Source organism: Medicago sativa, chromosome 4 (genome assembly GCF_051527215.1).
Source record: "Medicago sativa cultivar Bolivia chromosome 4, Bolivia_mono, whole genome shotgun sequence".
In the NCBI taxonomy this organism is placed as follows: Eukaryota; Viridiplantae; Streptophyta; class Magnoliopsida; order Fabales; family Fabaceae; genus Medicago; species Medicago sativa.
The window spans coordinates 67,203,142-67,221,397 of NC_140752.1; the positions used below are offsets into that span (position 1 = coordinate 67,203,142).

General features: G+C 30.9%; 2 protein-coding genes and 1 long non-coding RNA gene across 5 annotated transcripts; 1 reads left to right on the forward strand and 2 right to left on the reverse strand.

The window, feature by feature from the left end:
• Nucleotides 1-80: 80 nt before the first annotated feature.
• LOC146930982 (putative calcium-binding protein At1g02270) lies at nt 81-4,491 on the reverse strand. Of its 3 annotated transcripts, XM_085702474.1 has the most exons (9): nt 4,025-4,489; nt 3,788-3,947; nt 3,584-3,677; nt 3,030-3,108; nt 1,949-2,048; nt 1,384-1,495; nt 897-1,036; nt 390-776; nt 81-268 (listed from the first exon to the last, which is right to left on the reverse strand). In XM_085702474.1, exons 4-7 carry the CDS (start codon nt 3,098-3,100, stop codon nt 1,023-1,025), a joined length of 297 nt encoding a protein of 98 aa, XP_085558600.1. In that variant the 5' UTR covers nt 3,101-3,108; nt 3,584-3,677; nt 3,788-3,947; nt 4,025-4,489; the 3' UTR covers nt 81-268; nt 390-776; nt 897-1,022. The 3 variants fall into 3 exon arrangements, 2 of the variants coding, with proteins under 2 accessions (XP_085558600.1, XP_085558601.1); XM_085702475.1 differs by having other exon boundaries at nt 81-776; nt 3,584-3,947; nt 4,025-4,491; XR_015006549.1 differs by lacking the exons at nt 81-268; nt 1,949-2,048 and having other exon boundaries at nt 410-776.
• Nucleotides 4,492-6,361: 1,870 nt separating this feature from the next.
• LOC146930983 (uncharacterized) lies at nt 6,362-8,333 on the reverse strand. The gene is made up of 2 exons (XR_015006550.1): nt 6,822-8,333; nt 6,362-6,731 (listed from the first exon to the last, which is right to left on the reverse strand). It is a non-coding gene; the product is annotated as an uncharacterized LOC146930983 (long non-coding RNA).
• An 8,311-nt stretch (nt 8,334-16,644) lies between these two features.
• On the forward strand, nt 16,645-17,264 carry LOC146930984 (putative lipid-transfer protein DIR1). Its single transcript, XM_085702477.1, has one exon. It carries the CDS (start codon nt 16,697-16,699, stop codon nt 17,006-17,008), a length of 312 nt encoding a protein of 103 aa, XP_085558603.1. The 5' UTR covers nt 16,645-16,696; the 3' UTR covers nt 17,009-17,264.
• The last annotated feature ends 992 nt before the right edge of the window (nt 17,265-18,256 follow it).

Below are 18,256 nucleotides of genomic sequence, written 5' to 3' on the forward strand. Positions count from 1 at the left end.
GCTACCGCACGGGTCATATATATTTAACAGCTTTATTTGCAGAGATTAATAATTCACGTAATATCTCTGACAACACGATATAAACTAAATATTGTAAAAGGTACGATAAATGGACCTCATAGTGACAAATAATGCATCCAAAGTTCACACTTAAATCGATCATAATACATTCTCCACACAATAAAATAGAAAGCTAGTTCATATACTATGTATATCTGTCATGTAACAACAAATGCCTCCAAATGTTGTTAATAAGTTTCCAAATGACCTGCATTTCAATTAAAATATAAATAGCATGAGACATTACAGTACATATAGCATAATGTTAAACTAATGTTTAGCATCTTTAAATAAGGATTGTGTCTGCCAAAACTTAACAAACCAATAACCTCAATTTCCTTGAAATTCCTTCCAACAGTATCAGCAGCATAGTTCTTACGCAGTGGTTTTGAAATATCCCTAACATGTAGTGTTTTCTGGATCAAATTCAAAATGCATGGACCCACCAACCAGCAGTTTGGGTGTTATAAAAATGGTCATTGTAAAAAGATAAATAATCTATGCCAACAATGACTAACCATAGAACCACAATATAGGTAAGTCTTAACAGATGAAAAAACAATATACATGCACAACCATGAATGGACATCATATCCTACTTATGTTTCCACCTCATGAAATCATCTTCAAAGTATTTGTATCAGGCTATCAGCCAATAGTGGCTTTAATAGTTGGAATTGTCTTCAACAACGTTGTAACAGGTAATGAGTCTACACCTGCCAACAATCAAAATAATATATGGTTGGAAAGGACTTTAATTGTTGTAGCAAGTATGTATACAAACCTGAAGATTTATCAGCTATAGAATTGAAAGGACAATGATTGATATAACTTACCAATATAGGATGGCGGCCTTAAAGCATGTAACCAATTATCAACAAATCTCCATAGCCGCTGTTGGGATATGTTTGGTAATGTTTTTCAACGCTTGTTGAAGCTGTACTCAACACATTGCAGCAAGGTTATACATCAAAATCTGCGGATGTCAACAATAAACATGCATATTAAAATTTTAAAATGCATTGCTTCATATCAAGATGAGATATATGGAATAGAAAGGATATGACATGAACAAATTGGGATCCTAAATTGCTACAACTTCCTGCATTATCTTTGCAATTTTGACCAACGTATTTTTTTTTTGGAATATCAGAATATGTCTTTCATATGTCCTGCAACAATTATGTGAATGTGCCAACTTTTAAATGGCTTTTAGAAGTTAAACTCTAAGTTACAATAACAAAACCAAAACATTAAGGACAAAAAGGCTATTCCAAATATCACAAACAAAGAAGTTAGATGAGTATAGTCAATTATTCATACCTCTTCCACTTCCAAGATATATAGAAGCTTTGGAGGGACCTTCTCTTTTAGACTTAAGTTGATTTTCGGCCCTCAAATGTGGATATGATTCGATTGTCCACCGTATGCCTTCCTGCAGGAAAAATTACAGTCCCTTAATTAAACATGAAGAACACCCCGTAAAGAAGTAGGATTAACATATATACTCGTTGCAAAATGTAAGAACCTTTGTGCAAGAAACACCATCCATTTTAGAATCACATATCATGTCGGATTTCTGAGTTTATTTAGATAAATCTCAACTCCACATTATCAGTAATTTGTAGGATTTAGAATTAGCCAACTTCTCATGATTTTTTTTTCAAAGCACATGTTTCAGGCATGAAATAAGCTACTTCGGTAAAGTTTCTAAGAAAATTTAATGATACTAAGTAATTAAGCATCTCAACACAGTTCAGAGCCATGAATATTGAAGTTAAGACACAGCACAGATATAGTTTATCTGAGGAAAAATATAATTCAAAATTCATAGTCTTTTCTTGTATGATTTATTGTTGATTATATAATTTCAAGTGAAATACTTTACCATAAATTCTTTATAGTCAAGAACACCATTTCCATCTATGTCGGCTTGGACCCACAACTCCTTTATCTCTTCCTCATTCAACCCATGTGAATGGCCAAACCTATTCATTATTGTATATCTTAGAATAGCAATATGAAAGTTGAAGTCACGATGAAATCTTTGTTGTATCGTATAGTGTAGATGGATTCCAATCAAAGTTTCAAGTCAACAACCAATGTGAAAATGGGAAAATTACATTCTCAAGAACAATGAAACAAAACAACAATTAAAATTTCAATTAAATTTAATAAATAAGAATGAGACTTGTGTCAACTAAGTTATCGTGATCATTTTCTCAAACAGTTAGAATGTAAAGTACCAAATAAGCATAGAATCAAATGAATAAGCAAGCAAACTCGCGCACATTGGTACATACATATTTAGAAAGAGTCAGACATGTTCTTGCCAACAGGTACAACAATATCAGCCTAACACAATTGGTGTTGTTACAGGAATAGTAACACAAACAGAACTGGCACAACAGTGCAAATAGATTCCATGTGACCAGGACACTATACCAAGGCATTAGAACACGAAATCAGTGTAGCAGAACAATACATATCGAATAATACAATCTGATGCAACATATGACATAAACACCAAAAAACAGAAGCAAAACTGCAGGAAAACCTGCTACAGCTGAGGCAAATATCTCAAACACTAATCTTAAGTACCAAGGAAGTCCATAAGCGCTATATATAAGAACAAACTCAAATCGCATCACTGCTATATATAAGCGGAGTTTTTATTTAACAAAAGATAAAATAAATCAAAATGTTTTTAAATATCCTATATAAGTTGTTTATATAAGCTCTCCTAAGAAGTGTCATAAGTGCTTATGCTACTAAATAGATTCAAATAGGTCAATTCAAACATGCCTCATAATTGCTGGTAAAACAATGATATTCCAAAACATGTGGCCTGGATTAGCGTTAGCAAAAGTAGTATAATTGCTGGTAAAACAATGAGATGACAGAATATGTGGCTTGAATCAGAGTCAGCAAAAGTAGTTCAATTGCAGCTAAAAAAAATTGTTATTTACCAAGGAGTGTTGAAGTAATCATGTATGAAGATTGCCTTATATTTATGAGACGGTGTCCTCATAGAAGCCATACAATTTTCTGCAAAGTGAAACGTAGAATAAAACATTAAAATATGTTGAATGTACTAAACAATATCCAGCACCATTAAGATATTTGATGCAACACTTATTTGAAGCAGAGAAGATTTACAGTAATTATTTATAGGGCAGTAGATATACAAACGTAAAAGTAGAATATAAAAAAATTCAAATAGATCAAGTCCATAAGGTCAATAACAACTCACAAAAATTACAGAATTTTAGTCAATCAAAAACTCGTCAGATTACATATAACCAAAAATCAAATTAAACAAATACACTCCCTCAAATTGAAAAATCCTAATCTGCAAAATCAACAAATGAAACCCACAAAATCATATGAGCAACAATTATCTTCGTTTTAATAAAAGCCTAAAAAGCTATTTGAAGTCACTTTGAATAACAAAGAAATTGGCAGGGAAGAAACATAGAAGATGAAGAAGAGGAGCAGCTCTAAAGAGGAGAAAATTGAAAACCTGTTTTCCTTGATCGAATAATCACCTTCCGTCACCATATTTGCCCCCTTTGATACATCGTTGAAGAAATCCGGTTAAAAGAATAAAATTGGTCCTTTTCAAAAGTGAAACCAACCCATCAAATTTTGAAATTAAATCAGAATGAAATTGAATTTTATTTACTCTATACACCAGAACAAATCTAATGATTCTATTGCTGCTTACGTCGCTGGAGAAATTACTCCGGTGAATACGGCGGTTAACGGAGTTGAGGAGATAAGTAGCAGAGGAGATGGGAGAGAAAGAGAAAGATGATCGATTGTTGTTCTGAGGTAGTGAAGAAGAGAACAGCCTCCACTTCTGGCAAAATTCACAGTAACATGATCTGAAACCCAACAAAACTAAATAAAAATCAAAACATGTTTTTTGCAGCATAAATTGAAGGGATGAAAAATAACGTACCCAAAGTGATTTTAGGAATGGGGGCGTTGTAATCAGCGGAGAGAGATCGATGTTCAGCTTCTTGGAGAAGCTCGTGTACCTGTGAAAGCCGAGAGGATACTTTGTTGTTCCCAGAATCTGAAGCTGAGGAAGCGCATCGAATTGCAGTGGCGAGATGCGAGCGCTGAAATTGAAGAGAGGAGAGGAAGAAAGGGCGAGAAAGGTCGCGATTTCAATACGGCTAAGTAGGATGATTTCAATTCTGGGTCACGACCACCAATATCTATCGATGTCGTGAACTTTGCCGCCGCCGTTTCAGCCCTATCTTTTCAACAACTTCAAACCTTATAAGTTCTAGAAACAAAAATGGTGAAAAGAGAGTGGAGGGAGGAGACAGTAGGGTTGCAAAAAGTGGAGATTCAGAGGCGGTAGTGGTGGGAGAATATTGAAAAGTGGAAGAGAATATTTGTTTGAGTTTATTGGAATAGGAACCGTGTGTGTTACCAATGCAGTTTATTTTATTTTTTTGACTCAAACCAATGCAGTTTATTGGGACAGTGTTTATTGGGAACATATGGATTATGTGGAGATCAAGACAGATTGATCTAATGGCCAGAATAGTTTGGAGCCAAAACCATTAGGAATTAGGGTTGACACAATTTGTTAGCAATGTTATTCATATTAGAAACTAGATCGTCTACCCGTGCTACCGCACGGGTCATATACATTAAAAAAAAAATACTTAAACGTATTATCATTGCAATCACCATCTTTACCATTTAAAAAATAGAATCAAACAATTTTTTGGTGAAACTCTTGATAGTGCATCGTATATCCTTTTACAATCTCCAAGGTTAGAGAATATTTAAGACTTTCTAAACCCAAAGAAAATAATCTAATCATACTTTTTAGCATGAAATGAAGTCAAGTAATTTATCAACTAAGACTAAAATTAAACTGACATATATTAGATAAAATCAATCAAGACAATTTTGCCCCACAAACCTCGTCTCTTTTAAGAGCTTACGCATTAGGATGATATGAATGATTCAAACAACTTTGCAAGAGAAGAAATGCAATACCTGTAACCAAAAAAGGTTTTAAAAACTAAATTTGATGATTCAATATATTCGACTATGATATAATGTAAAACTTTAAAACCAAGTATTTGATGAAAGTTCACATTGCCATTAAATCAAACATATGGGGGATGCAAAATTAAATAGAAACAAAACACTAATAAACATTAAAAGGTGATTTGGATCAATTAGTGGAATTCCATAAATCGCAAATTGCTTGAAAATATTCACATTCATAAGAAAGAGTCTTACTTGCAAAATGAAATAATGAAGATGTGAATTAGACAAAGACCATTAGGAATTTCACTAAAATTTCCATTATGAATTACAAACGTTGAAGTACTTGCATTTTAATGAGAAAATATAAAAAATTTGAATACATTAAGTTATTGCAAAAAAATTATTGGTAAAAGTTATTACAAATTCCTTTAAAACTTGTTCTACATGACATTGTTCTTCTAGAAATACAATATTCGTCATTGATTTTTCTAGGATTGTAAAAAAATAAAAAGAAAAATAAACCAACTGTGCTTGCTTCTCATTTATTCAACATGTTTAGGTTCCAAACAATCCAAAGACCGCTCTATGTTGTAGAATTGTGACAAACAAATTAAAGTGAAATTAATAAAAGTCATTGTCATATGTGTCTACCATAAATTAGTAGTAATAACAGTAATTGTTTCATAAAACATGCAATACTGTTTACGTAAAAGATTATGCAATACTGTTTACATAATCTTCTATGCTTCATCAAGAGACCCTTCTTTTCACAATTACGTGTTATTCACCGTTTACTGCAACATAGCCTTAACAAACAATTACCAATCCATTAATGATATTTGAGGCAGAGATTCACTACTCCTATAACATGCCTTTCAACCCTTGCCATAAGCCCATAATGAGCTAATTTCTGCAATTGAATCAGCTCAATGACAACGTAAAAAAGCGGCACAAAACTTTGAAAAATCCTTTAAATAGTAAAATAACATCCTGACCAACTCCCTTGTTGCATAATTTTACAGGTAGGAGATGTGATATTTTGTCTTCAATCCAAAACTACTTCAAGAAGACCAAGCTACCAGTAACAGAGCGTGAAGACAATTTCAAAAATAAAAAAAATGACATCGATAATTAACAAAATATAATCAGATTAAAAGACATTTCCTTTATCATTCTTTAATTAGTACTAATCATTGCATTTGCATAACCATTTCACAAATATTTAATGCTTTCAAAAAATCAATATGATTTTGGGCAAATGGAAAAAAGAAGATAACAATAAAAATGAACCAAAATTAAGATTCTATGTATAAACAAAAGCATTTGCTGCCACAATCATTGTGGACAGAGTTGGAGACTAAGATACACCTGGAGTAATAAGAAACAACAAATCACTAAAACAAATTTATGTTGGAGACTAAGATAAGCCTACTTCCCCATTCATATATCTCTAAACAAAATCAGAGTTGGTGAATAAAAATGTGTTAAATTAGGGACAGAGTTGAAACTTAAAATGTCTTTCAACAATACTTCTTAACCATCACGACAAAAAAAAAAAGGAAGTTAGATAAACAGTTCAGCACAAACTCTTTTTTCCTATTTATACGCTTTTTCCTGTGTGTACCTCCATACCTAGTTTGATCATCATCCTGCCATAATAATAAAAGTAAATAACATTGATGAAAGGCAATCATAAGAAACCCCAATACATCTCTATAGAACTTTATAGGATGTCTTACCATAGAACTTTATGGAGTTCCAACCAGTATCCCACTACCCCTCAACGTAAATTATGTCTTGAGATTTCGTCTATGCTTTTCCCTCATTCATCATTCATGTTGTTTCGTACAAAGAACAGTTTCATTAATAACATACACCAAAAAAAAAAGAATGAAAACATAGATCACACAGTTGACTCGATATTTTGGAGTTAATGGATCAAAATTCATACATTTATGTTTTGCTAAGAGCATGAATAGCCTATAAAATATACACACAACATACATAACTCAACCATGAGAAATATGAAAACATGAAGAACGTCAAGTACACATGACATTTTCATGAAGCAGAGCAGATTGTCCCCTATTTTGCTCTATTGTGTAGATAAGGCAATGCGACAGTTTGACATTCGAATGGTAACATGGACAACCACATAAACACAACTGAAGTGAGTTTCAAACGATTTAAGTAGGAAATAATAGGTTACACACCAGAGCTTTTGTTCCATTTGTAGTTCCAAAAATAGAGGCTGAAGCTTGGGGAACCATAATAGGTTTTTGCAAAGGTGCATCACATTTTACATAAGGGTGGTCCAAGAATTAACTCGCTGAAGGGCGATCACGTGGATTACGTTGTGGACATTTTCTAACAAAATATTTTCCTTCATTTGAGAGATGATCTGGGAATGTTGGGAGCTCCTTGTTGTTACCAATTTTGAACATGGCAGCAACCTGCTATAGAAACACGTAAATACACCAAGTAAGAAGAAATAATTTATAGTTAACCTGAATGATTTGAAAATAATAAAGACTTGGATGTTAAAACACAGTAAAGCAAAATTTGGATAAGAAATGTTAAGAACCATCTATGTTTTCAACTTTTGACAAAACAAACAAAATTTGGAGAAGAAATGTTAAGAACAATAGCAAATAAAAGAACATCTGATATCATTGATCAAAACTTAGACATGTCTCATCTTGAACCAAGATTCATGATCAGGCATCAACACAATCATCACCAAACAACATGAAAAATCGGACACATTGACATCCCTTAGTTTGAATAAGTACACTTAACCAAACTTTTGTTAAATAGAAATAATATATGATAAGTTCACTCAAAATTCTCTAAGTTGTTTTGGGCATTTACCTACAATTGACAACATACATGTATAAAAATTACTCTTACATGTATATTGTGAACATATTACTTAGCAAATTAGTTGCTAATCAAATTGGTAAGAAAAAAGAAATATAAGTTAAATTCAGAGATGCATCCAATGAGATATAAGTTAAATTATAAGCTATCTGTTATTTTTAATCAAATAGAACCAAAGGGTCTGTTAAACATTTGCGAGGCAATGCAGGACAACTTATGGAAACAGCTTACGATAAATTATGTTCTGTTTGGATAAATAGCTTAATTAGGTTTGAACCCTATAACCATCACCCAATAATTCCAAATAATTTTGAAATGAAGAAGAATGAGAGGAAGAAAACCTTAAAACCGTATTTGGGGTTTCCAGGATCTTCCTTAAATAATCAAGAATTGCATGAATAGAAAAACATAGATAACAAACAAATTAATCAACACAAAATTAAAATTAAGATTAAAATAAATTTGAACAGTGTGGTGAAAAATAATACTTGAATATCACGATCCTATAGTGAGAAGGGAACTGTTGCAACATCAGCCATTTGAGTAGTCAATTGAGAATTTGGAAACGGCGAAGGTTGCGGCGCCGACGTAGAATTCTGAAACCCAAAACCAGTAGAAGATGATAGTTGAAAGAGTGGATTATGTTGCCGTCGTTGCTGTTGCAGTTGTTGTTGAGCAGAGAACAATGTTGAGAAGAGGGAATAACCACCGAAAGCTGGTGTTGAAGAAGAAATACCGATAACTGGGGTGCTGAAGGCTGAAGTCAGCGTTCAAAAGAGGGAAGATGAAGGAGAAATGACCAAAGTTGGTCCTGCCACGGGTAATGGTGGTGATACGGTGGAGCTCTGTAGTGGTTCTGGCGGCGGAAGTGGACGGTGGCGATGGAAGAATGGAATATATTTTTCAATGCATACGCGTCTTGGAAACAGGTGACAATAACTATTCGTCATCTACAATGTAGGCGCTGGCTGTTATGCAGGAGAGATAGGATGGAATTTGAAATTTGTAGAACCACTTGTATAAATCAATTTGTAGAGGAGACAATAAACAACATGTGAGGCAGAAGATGGGAGAGGCAGCGTTGCCGACGGGAAAGTGTAGAGGCGGTGTGTTGAGGTTGAGGCCAATGACCATGTGAGGGCAGGCGGTGGTGGACAGAGAGAAGCTTGAGGAAGAGAGAAAGCGCCTTGGAAATTACACGCTAGAAGGGAAGAGAAAGAGACTCATCTTCCCTATGCACGTGAATCAAATTTCAAAGAGTGAGATTTGATCAACGGCTGATATGATAATCTCCCCTAATTACAATGATCTAACGGTCCGGATAGATTGGAGCCAAAAAATTAGGGTTAGGGGTTGGGAATTAGGGTAAGCATGTTTGCTAGGATTAGATATAAAGGATAAGTATGATAAGGTAATATATAAGGTTACAATGTAACAGTAGCTATCAATTAATTATAAGTAATACTAGTGTATATTTTATTTTGTTCCAACTTTTTCTAGTATACTAGTAACATACCCGTGCATCCGCACGGGTACTGGTTGGTCGTGGTGATTTTTTGTAGTTAGAATTCGACATTATGTATTTGTTAACATTTTAAATTTAGACCATTTAAAAGTTAATTATTATTAACTTTGAAAAGTATAGAAAATAGATTAAAAAAAAGTTGTATTAAAAAACCAATTGTTTAAAAAATGTATATAGAAGTTTAAACAATAATGTTATATTCTTTCAAAAAATAAAATAATAATGTTATATGTCCATGTGAGCTTAGCTCAATTGGTAAGGACAATACATAATATATGCAAGGTCTGGGGTTCGAATCCCGAACACCACCAAAAAAACAATAATGATATCAACTTATATAATTTTTCTCCAAAAAAACAATATCGACTTATTAGATTTTGGAATATGTTTGCCAAATTTAAAATAAGGGAGATAAGGAAATTTGTATAATAATTAATTATAAATTTTAAGAAGTGGCAGCTTGTAATGTTTATAACAATTATTTCTTTTGTCAAAAAAAATTATTTCCAAATTTTTATCACCGGAGACTTAGCTCGTGTATAATAATTATTTTAAATTTTTTATCAATGTCAACATGTCCCGTGTATAATAATCTGGGGTTCGAATCTCGGACACCACCAAAAAAACAACAATGATATCAACTTATATAATTTTTCTCCAAAAAACAATATCGACTTATTAGATTTTGGAATATGTTTGCCAAATTTAAAATAAGGGAGATAATGAAATTTGTATAATAATTAATTATAAATTTTAAGAAGTGGCAAATTGTAATGTTTATAACAATTATTTCCAAATTTTTATCACCGGAGACTTAGCTCGTGTGTTTTTTTTTTTAGGGATTATACACACGTGTGGATTATACACACGTGTGTTATTTCACCGGAGATAATGCATTTGAATCACATGTTATCTCAAATTGTGTTTGTTCTGAAAAGGGCAAATATATGGTTAGTTCTCACGGAAAAGGTGTTGTAATATGTTGTAAAACTCAACTTTATAGTTACATGACATCATTAGAGTTAGATGACATAATCTTGTTAGAAAAAGTAAATTTAAGACAAAATTTACACTCAAATTTTACCTATACTTGATTGCATCGATAGAAAGGAAAATGTGACAGTAATATTTAGCAACTATTATAATAAGAAGGCTTAAATATATCTTTCGTCTCTGAAAATATAGATCATTTGAATTTTCGTTTCTAAAATTACTAATCCTTTCAATCTGCCATTGCAAATATTAATCATTTGAAAAATGGTCCTAATTACATCTGATTAGTAATTTCATGGACGAAAATTCAAATGACATATATTTGCTGGGACAAAAGACCTATTTAAGCCTAATAAGAATGTGAATTAGCATTTAGTTATCAATATTATTAGTACTTCGGTTGATAATAGTAATATAATTGTAAATAATATAAATAATTAAATTTCACAATTGATTACTTTTTATTTTGAAATAAAGAGTTTTATCACTTAAATTGGAATAGATCTTTTTTTCCTAATATAAAGTAATATAAATAATTAAATTTCACAATCAATTAGTTTTTATTTTGAAAGAAATAATTTTTATTACTTAAATTGGCATAGTTATATTTTTTCTAATATAAATATTATTGATTTTTTAACGGAAACCATAGTTGACATTGATTTATACATTAAATTACAAACACTTATACTGTTATACATGTAAAATTAAATTTCCTTAAAAAAAAGAAAATGTATGTAAAAAATATTATATCCTAGCTGCAGATGACTCCTCAATCCTCACCCACACATTTTATATTTATTTTATTTTTTATTTTATTCCTTCAACTCACACCACACAAACAAACACATTGAATTTTACTTTTCTCTCTCTTCCTCCTCACTTATCAGAAGGTTCTCTCTTCTCCAAACAAACCCTAGCCTCCTCTCCTCTTCTTCCATGGGCTGTGGCCGCTCCCCACCACCATTTGGCCTCCAATGTTCATTACAACATTACCATTCTCACTATATCATCTTTTCTCGCGTATCGAAGTTTGTTTAGTGAGTGACAACTTCTCCCATGCATTTACATTACTTTTGAAATTTTAGTCAATGTTCTCTTCCCTCATGCATTTCAGTTATCTACAAAATTTTAATCAATGTCGATTTCTCTCGTGCATTTTAGTTGATAAGTGTTCAATATCATTGCACAATTGAATTGAAGTGATGATATTCTAAATAATTTAAACGTTTTAGCAAGAAAAACTTATCTAGTGAATTTGATTTATTTCTCAAATTTTAGTTAATGCTCATTTTTCCCTTGCATTTTAGTTTATGAGGGTTCAATATCATTATAGAATTGAAGTGGGTGATATTATAAATTCAGGAACATTTTAGCAGGAAAAACGTTTTATAAATAACAACTGGTTATGTGTATCAAAGTTAGTTTCGTCAGTGACAACTTATCCCATACATTTACGTTACTACATAAATTTTAGTCAATGCTCATTTCTTCCATGCACTTCAGTTATCTACTAAATTTTAGTTAATTTCCACTTATCGCGTGCATTTTAGTTGCTAAGTGTTTAATATCATTGTAGGATTAAAGTGAGGTGATGATATTCTAAATAGTTTAAACGTTTTAGTATGAACAATTTATCCCGTGTATTTGATTTATTTATGTGATTTTAGTCAATGCTCAATTATTCCAGGCATTTTAGTTTATGAGTGTTCATTATAGTTATAGAATTGAAGTGAGGTAACGTTATAAATAGCAGGAATGTTTTAGCAGTAACAATTTTTTTATCAATATCATGTATCAACTATAAATATCTTTGATAAATTAATTATTTAATAATTATATTAAAATTTGTATCAACGATAACTTGTCCACGGTTAATTTTTTATTTTTTAATCTTTATCAAGAACAACTTGTCTTATATGTAATAATTTTTTCGTTTATCTGTCATAAATCATTTTGTGTTAGAGAATTAATTTCAGTTCATGAATCAATATGTTGTAATGAATATGTGTTTAGTAGTGTATTTCTTTCTATTATACTTAGTTTATACTTTTCACCAATTACTATAGATGCTCTATGAATTTACAAAGTTATTTGTAGCTATCCTTAATATTCAATTTTTTCAATTATGACGATGATGAATTATGCTCTCAAACCCCTATTTGATTTTTCTAATGATGAAAAATTAGTCTATTATTCTATTTATATTTCAAAACAATCTTTGTCTTTGTAAAAAACTTATCAATTAAGTCATTTATAATGTGAAAATAACATAGATATAGAGAGTTAATTTAAAAACCTTTGATAATATTTCTCAATTAAGTAGCTTCATGTGACAAAAACACAAAGATAATATTTTTAAAAAATTAATAGAGTCAATGACTAATTTGAAAATGACTTTAAAAGGCATCGACAAAATTGATGATTTACTCATTAATTAATTGTCCCATTAAAAAATACTCCTCCCGTTTCAAAATGAGTGTCGTTTTAGGTGTTTACACACATATTAAGAAATGCAATGATTAAGAGAAAGATAATGGTTATTTTACCAAATTATCCTTATTAACTATTGGTTAGTTTTAAAAGTAATACTTTGGAAGTAGTGTGCAAAGTATTAATTGGAGGGTACAATTGAAAAGAAAAAGTTATTATTGCATTGGAACTTGAAAGCGACACTCGTTTTGAAACAAATTTTTTTGGCTAAAGCGACACTCATTTTGAAACGGAGGAAGTATTAACTAATTATAACTTTTGATAAATTTGTTTTGACACGTACCACTAATACCACTCTCCAAATATCTACACATCAGTACTCTCTTTCTATTCCCTTTCTCAAATCCTCACACCTCTCACATATATTAATTTTATTTATTTAATATTATTTAATAATTTGTTTTATTTTTAACAAAATCCATCGGTACCCACATCTCTCACATATTTCTCCCCTCTCTCTCTCTCTCTCTCTCTCTCTCTCTCTCTCTCTCTCCGGAAACCATCTCTGTCTCATTCACAACGTTTTCTTCTCCACCATGAACAACCACCATCAGCAACTTCCGACCAGATCTACATCTTTCCGGCGACCTTTACTCATTAAAAATTACATATTATTCATCACCTCATTCTCATCTATCTTTCTATCAAATCAGATTTTCAAAAGGAAATAGCTTGAAAATTTCTCATTTTTAAAAATGAGATTTCCGGCCACCGTTTTGATGCACCACCACCACAATGAAACTAATCTCTCCATCCTTTATAAAACAGATTTTTTTTTTTTATATCTCTGATTTTTCATACCGCCGGTTTTGGAGGCCGTTTCTAGCAACCTCTCCGATAACCACCGAGGACAGACACCGTATAGTTTCTTTATTTTTCTTGGTAAATCATCCACATCTCTTGGTAAAGTCATTTTAGACATGTTTAACTATATAATTTATCTTTGTTTGTTCATCCAAATAATAAAGATTTGATTTTTATTTTAAACATGGTTCTTGTTTGTTCACTTTAAACTGAAAACTACGGTGTTGTAATTTTTGATCAATAACAATAAATAATATTAGAATTTTTGTCAAAAAAAAATATTAGATTTAGAGTTCTATCAAAAACAAAAAAGATTAGATCCTAAGCAAGTTTATTTTTAATTTCTCTAGATGTATTATGTGTATTTATATTGGTTAATGCAAATGGTTGTCATCCTGGAATATATGCATCTATGTTTTTATCTGGTTTTTTTTTATCTACTTACTTTGTTAATGGTTATTATTTTTTCTTTTTGTTGTTAAAAAAAACATAATTTGGTAGAAAAAAAATAAAATAGATGTTGTTGCTGCTAGCCTGTTGAGACTTACAATATCATGAGTCCTTAAAGTGTCATATCCTTCTTATATCAACTTATATAATTTTTCTCCAAAAAACAATATCGACTTATTAGATTTTGGAATATGTTTGCCAAATTTAAAATAAGGGAGATAAGAAAATTTGTATAATAATTAATTATAAATTTTAAGAAGTGGCAACTTGTAATGTTTATAACAATTATTTCTTTTGTCAAAAAAAAAACAATTATTTACAAATTTTTATCACCGGAGACTTAGCTCGTGTATAATAATTATTATAAATTTTTTATCAATGTCAACATGTCCCGTGTATAATAATCTGGGGTTCGAATCTCGGACACCACCAAAAAAACAACAATGATATCAACTTATATAATTTTTCTCCAAAAAAACAATATCGACTTATTAGATTTTGGAATATGTTTGCCAAATTTAAAATAAGGGAGATAATGAAATTTGTATAATAATTAATTATAAATTTTAAGAAGTGGCAAATTGTAATGTTTATAACAATTATTTCCAAATTTTTATCACCGGAGACTTAGCTCGTGTGTTTTTTTTTAGGGATTATACACACGTGTGGATTATACACACGTGTGTTATTTCACCGGAGATAATGCATTTGAATCACATGTTATCTCAAATTGTGTTTGTTCTGAAAAGGGCAAATATATGGTTAGTTCTCACGGAAAAGGTGTTGTAATATGTTGCAAAACTCAACTTTATAGTTACATGACATCATTAGAGTTAGATGACATAATCTTGTTAGAAAAAGTAAATTTAAGACAAAATTTACACTCAAATTTTACCTATACTTGATTGCATCGATAGAAAGGAAAATGTGACAGTAATATTTAGCAACTATTATAATAAGAAGGCTTAAATATATCTTTCGTCTCTGAAAATATAGATCATTTGAATTTTCGTTTCTAAAATTACTAATCCTTTCAATCTGTCATTGCAAATATTAATCATTTGAAAAATGGTCCTAATTACATCTGATTAGTAATTTCATGGACGAAAATTCAAATGACATATATTTGCTGGGACAAAAGACCTATTTAAGCCTAATAAGAATGTGAAGTAGCATTTAGTTATCAATATTATTAGTACTTCGGTTGATAATAGTAATATAATTGTAAATAATATAAATAATTAAATTTCACAATTGATTACTTTTTATTTTGAAATAAAGAGTTTTATCACTTAAATTGGAATAGATCTTTTTTTCCTAATATAAAGTAATATAAATAATTAAATTTCACAATCAATTAGTTTTTATTTTGAAAGAAATAATTTTTATTACTTAAATTGGCATAGTTATATTTTTTCTAATATAAATATTAGGGTTAATTAAGTTTTTAGTCCCTATAAATATTCACAGTTTTGTTTTTAGTCCCTACAAAATAAAATCACACTTTTTAATCCCTGTGAAATTTTCCTTAAGCATTTTAGGGACCAAAAATGTTGATGGAAATTTTTTACAGGGACCAAAATGCTGATGGAAAAATTTTATAGGGACTAAAAATGCTGATGAAAAATTTTATAGGGACTAAAAAGTGTGATTTTATTTTATAGGGACTAAAAACAAAACTGTGAATATTTATAGGGACTAAAAACTTAATTAACCCTAAATATTATTGATTTTTTAACGGAAACCATAGTTGACATTGATTTATACATTAAAACACAAACACTTATACTGTTATACATGTAAAATTAAATTTCCTTAAAAAAAAGAAAATGTATGTAAAAAAATATTATATCCTAGCTGCAGATGACTCCTCAATCCTCACCCACACATTTTATATTTATTTTATTTTTTATTTTATTCCTTCAACTCACACCACACAAACAAACACATTGAATTTTACTTTTCTCTCTCTTCCTCCTCACTTATCAGAACGTTCTCTCTTCTCCAAACAAACCCTAGCCTCCTCCCTCTTCTTCCATGGGCTGTGGCCGCTCCCCACCAGCATATTCATTAAAGGGCAGAAATGAGTTTTCATCAGCATATGATGTTCTTATATTAAGAAGGATTAGATTCTCCGATCAATGCACCTTTGGAACATCACATATATTACACTTCCTATAGTGTTTTGCAATAATATTATTGTTCGTATTATAGTATATATGTTTCATGGCTTTTCCATTCCATTAGACATTATGAAGTTTTCCGCACACGAGAATCTAACAGTGAAGACGTTCATTCACTTAATTAGAGACCATATATGACCTATAGTATTGCAAATTAGCCACCGCACACTTCAAAATAAAAATTTATTGACTATTGCAACAATGCTCAATTTTACATCCTATATATATAACTGTCACTTTATTACAACACTAGTGAAAAATTAAGAGTGAAAGTTAGAGCAAAGAGATGGAGGCATACAAGAAGGTTATGATTGTGGGGGTGTTGTTAGCCATTGGTCATGCTATATATGCTAATGGTCAGACAATTTGTAAGATGACAAGACAAGGGAGGGAGGCATGTGAGCCATATGTGAGTGGTGTCAAATATGCTGCTTTTCAAATTCCAAGTGATGCTTGCTGCCATGCTACTGCCAAGGCTGATCTTGAATGCCTTTGTAGTTACAAGGATTCAGGGTTTCTTTCTTTCTATGGTATTGATCCAGATCAAGCCATGGATCTCCCAGTTAAGTGTAAGCTTGTGGACTCCTTCAACTGCTAGACATGGGTAGTGGAACATATATATGCATGTACAAGGGCTACTAGATTAATAATGTAACCCGTGATTTTGCTCTTGTTTTCAGCATTTTTTGTTTTATTTTTGGTATATGCAAATGTTAGTCTTTAGTATGTTATGTTGGCATGTTGCTAGATGCCTAGACAAAGTTTAATCATCTTAAACCCTAGACCTTGTTCCCAAATTATGGATAGTGTTTATGTTTTGTATCATGACATGGTATGCTTTGTTTGCTTGTGAACTATGTTTTGCCAGTGGTTAGAAACTTTACATATGCTTGTAATTTATTCTTGGCCAAATACCATTAGTGGTTTTGAAGTTAGATATTTATAAGAAGTTAACCCTTTAAATTATTTTTGTTATAAATTGGTCCTTTAATTTATTTTTAATTATAAATTAGTCATTTAAGTCATTAAATATTTACGCTGATACCCTTTTGTTTAATCAACTTCGTTAAAAAGTGTTTATAGACCTTTTAACATCGAAGTAGTATATCTAAAAGTGCTTATGACATCTAACATGAGTACTTACACACATATTCTTCTTGTTTTTTTAATTCAAGCTTAATTTTACAGATAAATATTTCATCAACAATATTATAAATCAAGTAATCGATCAATTTAATTTCAACTCAAGACTGAATAATACACCTATGAAGTTTAGTTGTGAGAGCTATGAAATTGGAAATACCAACTTAATTAACATTAAACGTCCACATAAACACTTTTTAACTGAGGACCAATTTGTAAAAAAAACTTAAAAAACTAACTTGTTATAAAAATCTAACTTAAAGGATCGCAAATGATATTTGACCTTAATTCTTTCAATTAAAATCTTAAGCATTTCAATAAATCGATATGCATAACAAAACGTGAGGCGGTGGAACAAAATAATTTGAATCAAGTGGTTAATGAACTCCATCAAAAACATTTTTTTAAAGCTTGACTTCGATTCTTAAATGGAATAAATTTTAAACAAAATTACTTACCTCTCGGTGCCAAACTCCAAATCATCAAAGTCTGTTTTCTCCTATGAGAGCCAGATGGTTAAAAAAAAACTTGATGTGGTGCAGATAGAGAATAAAATAATTCTTTGGCCATCTTTTGCAAGATTTTAATGGGAAGAAAAAAAATGTCCTTTCACTTTTCACTCTTTAAGTAGGCCATGCTTAATATCAGTGTGGGCAAAAGTTATCATTTGTTTTCATAAAAATTGTCGTTTTCTTGAACGGTC

Excerpts from the sequence above, each read along its gene's own strand:
- LOC146930982 (XM_085702475.1), bottom strand. The coding sequence starts at position 3,100 with ATGGCTTCTATGAGGACACCGTCTCATAAATATAAGGCAATCTTCATA. Across the intron at positions 2,049-3,029 it reads GATTACTTCAACACTCCTTG|GTTTGGCCATTCACATGGGT; the intron begins GTAAATAACAAT and ends AATAATGAATAG. Across the intron at positions 1,496-1,948 it reads TTGACTATAAAGAATTTATG|GAAGGCATACGGTGGACAAT; the intron begins GTAAAGTATTTC and ends TTTTTCCTGCAG.
- LOC146930984 (XM_085702477.1), top strand. The coding sequence starts at position 16,697 with ATGGAGGCATACAAGAAGGTTATGATTGTGGGGGTGTTGTTAGCCATT.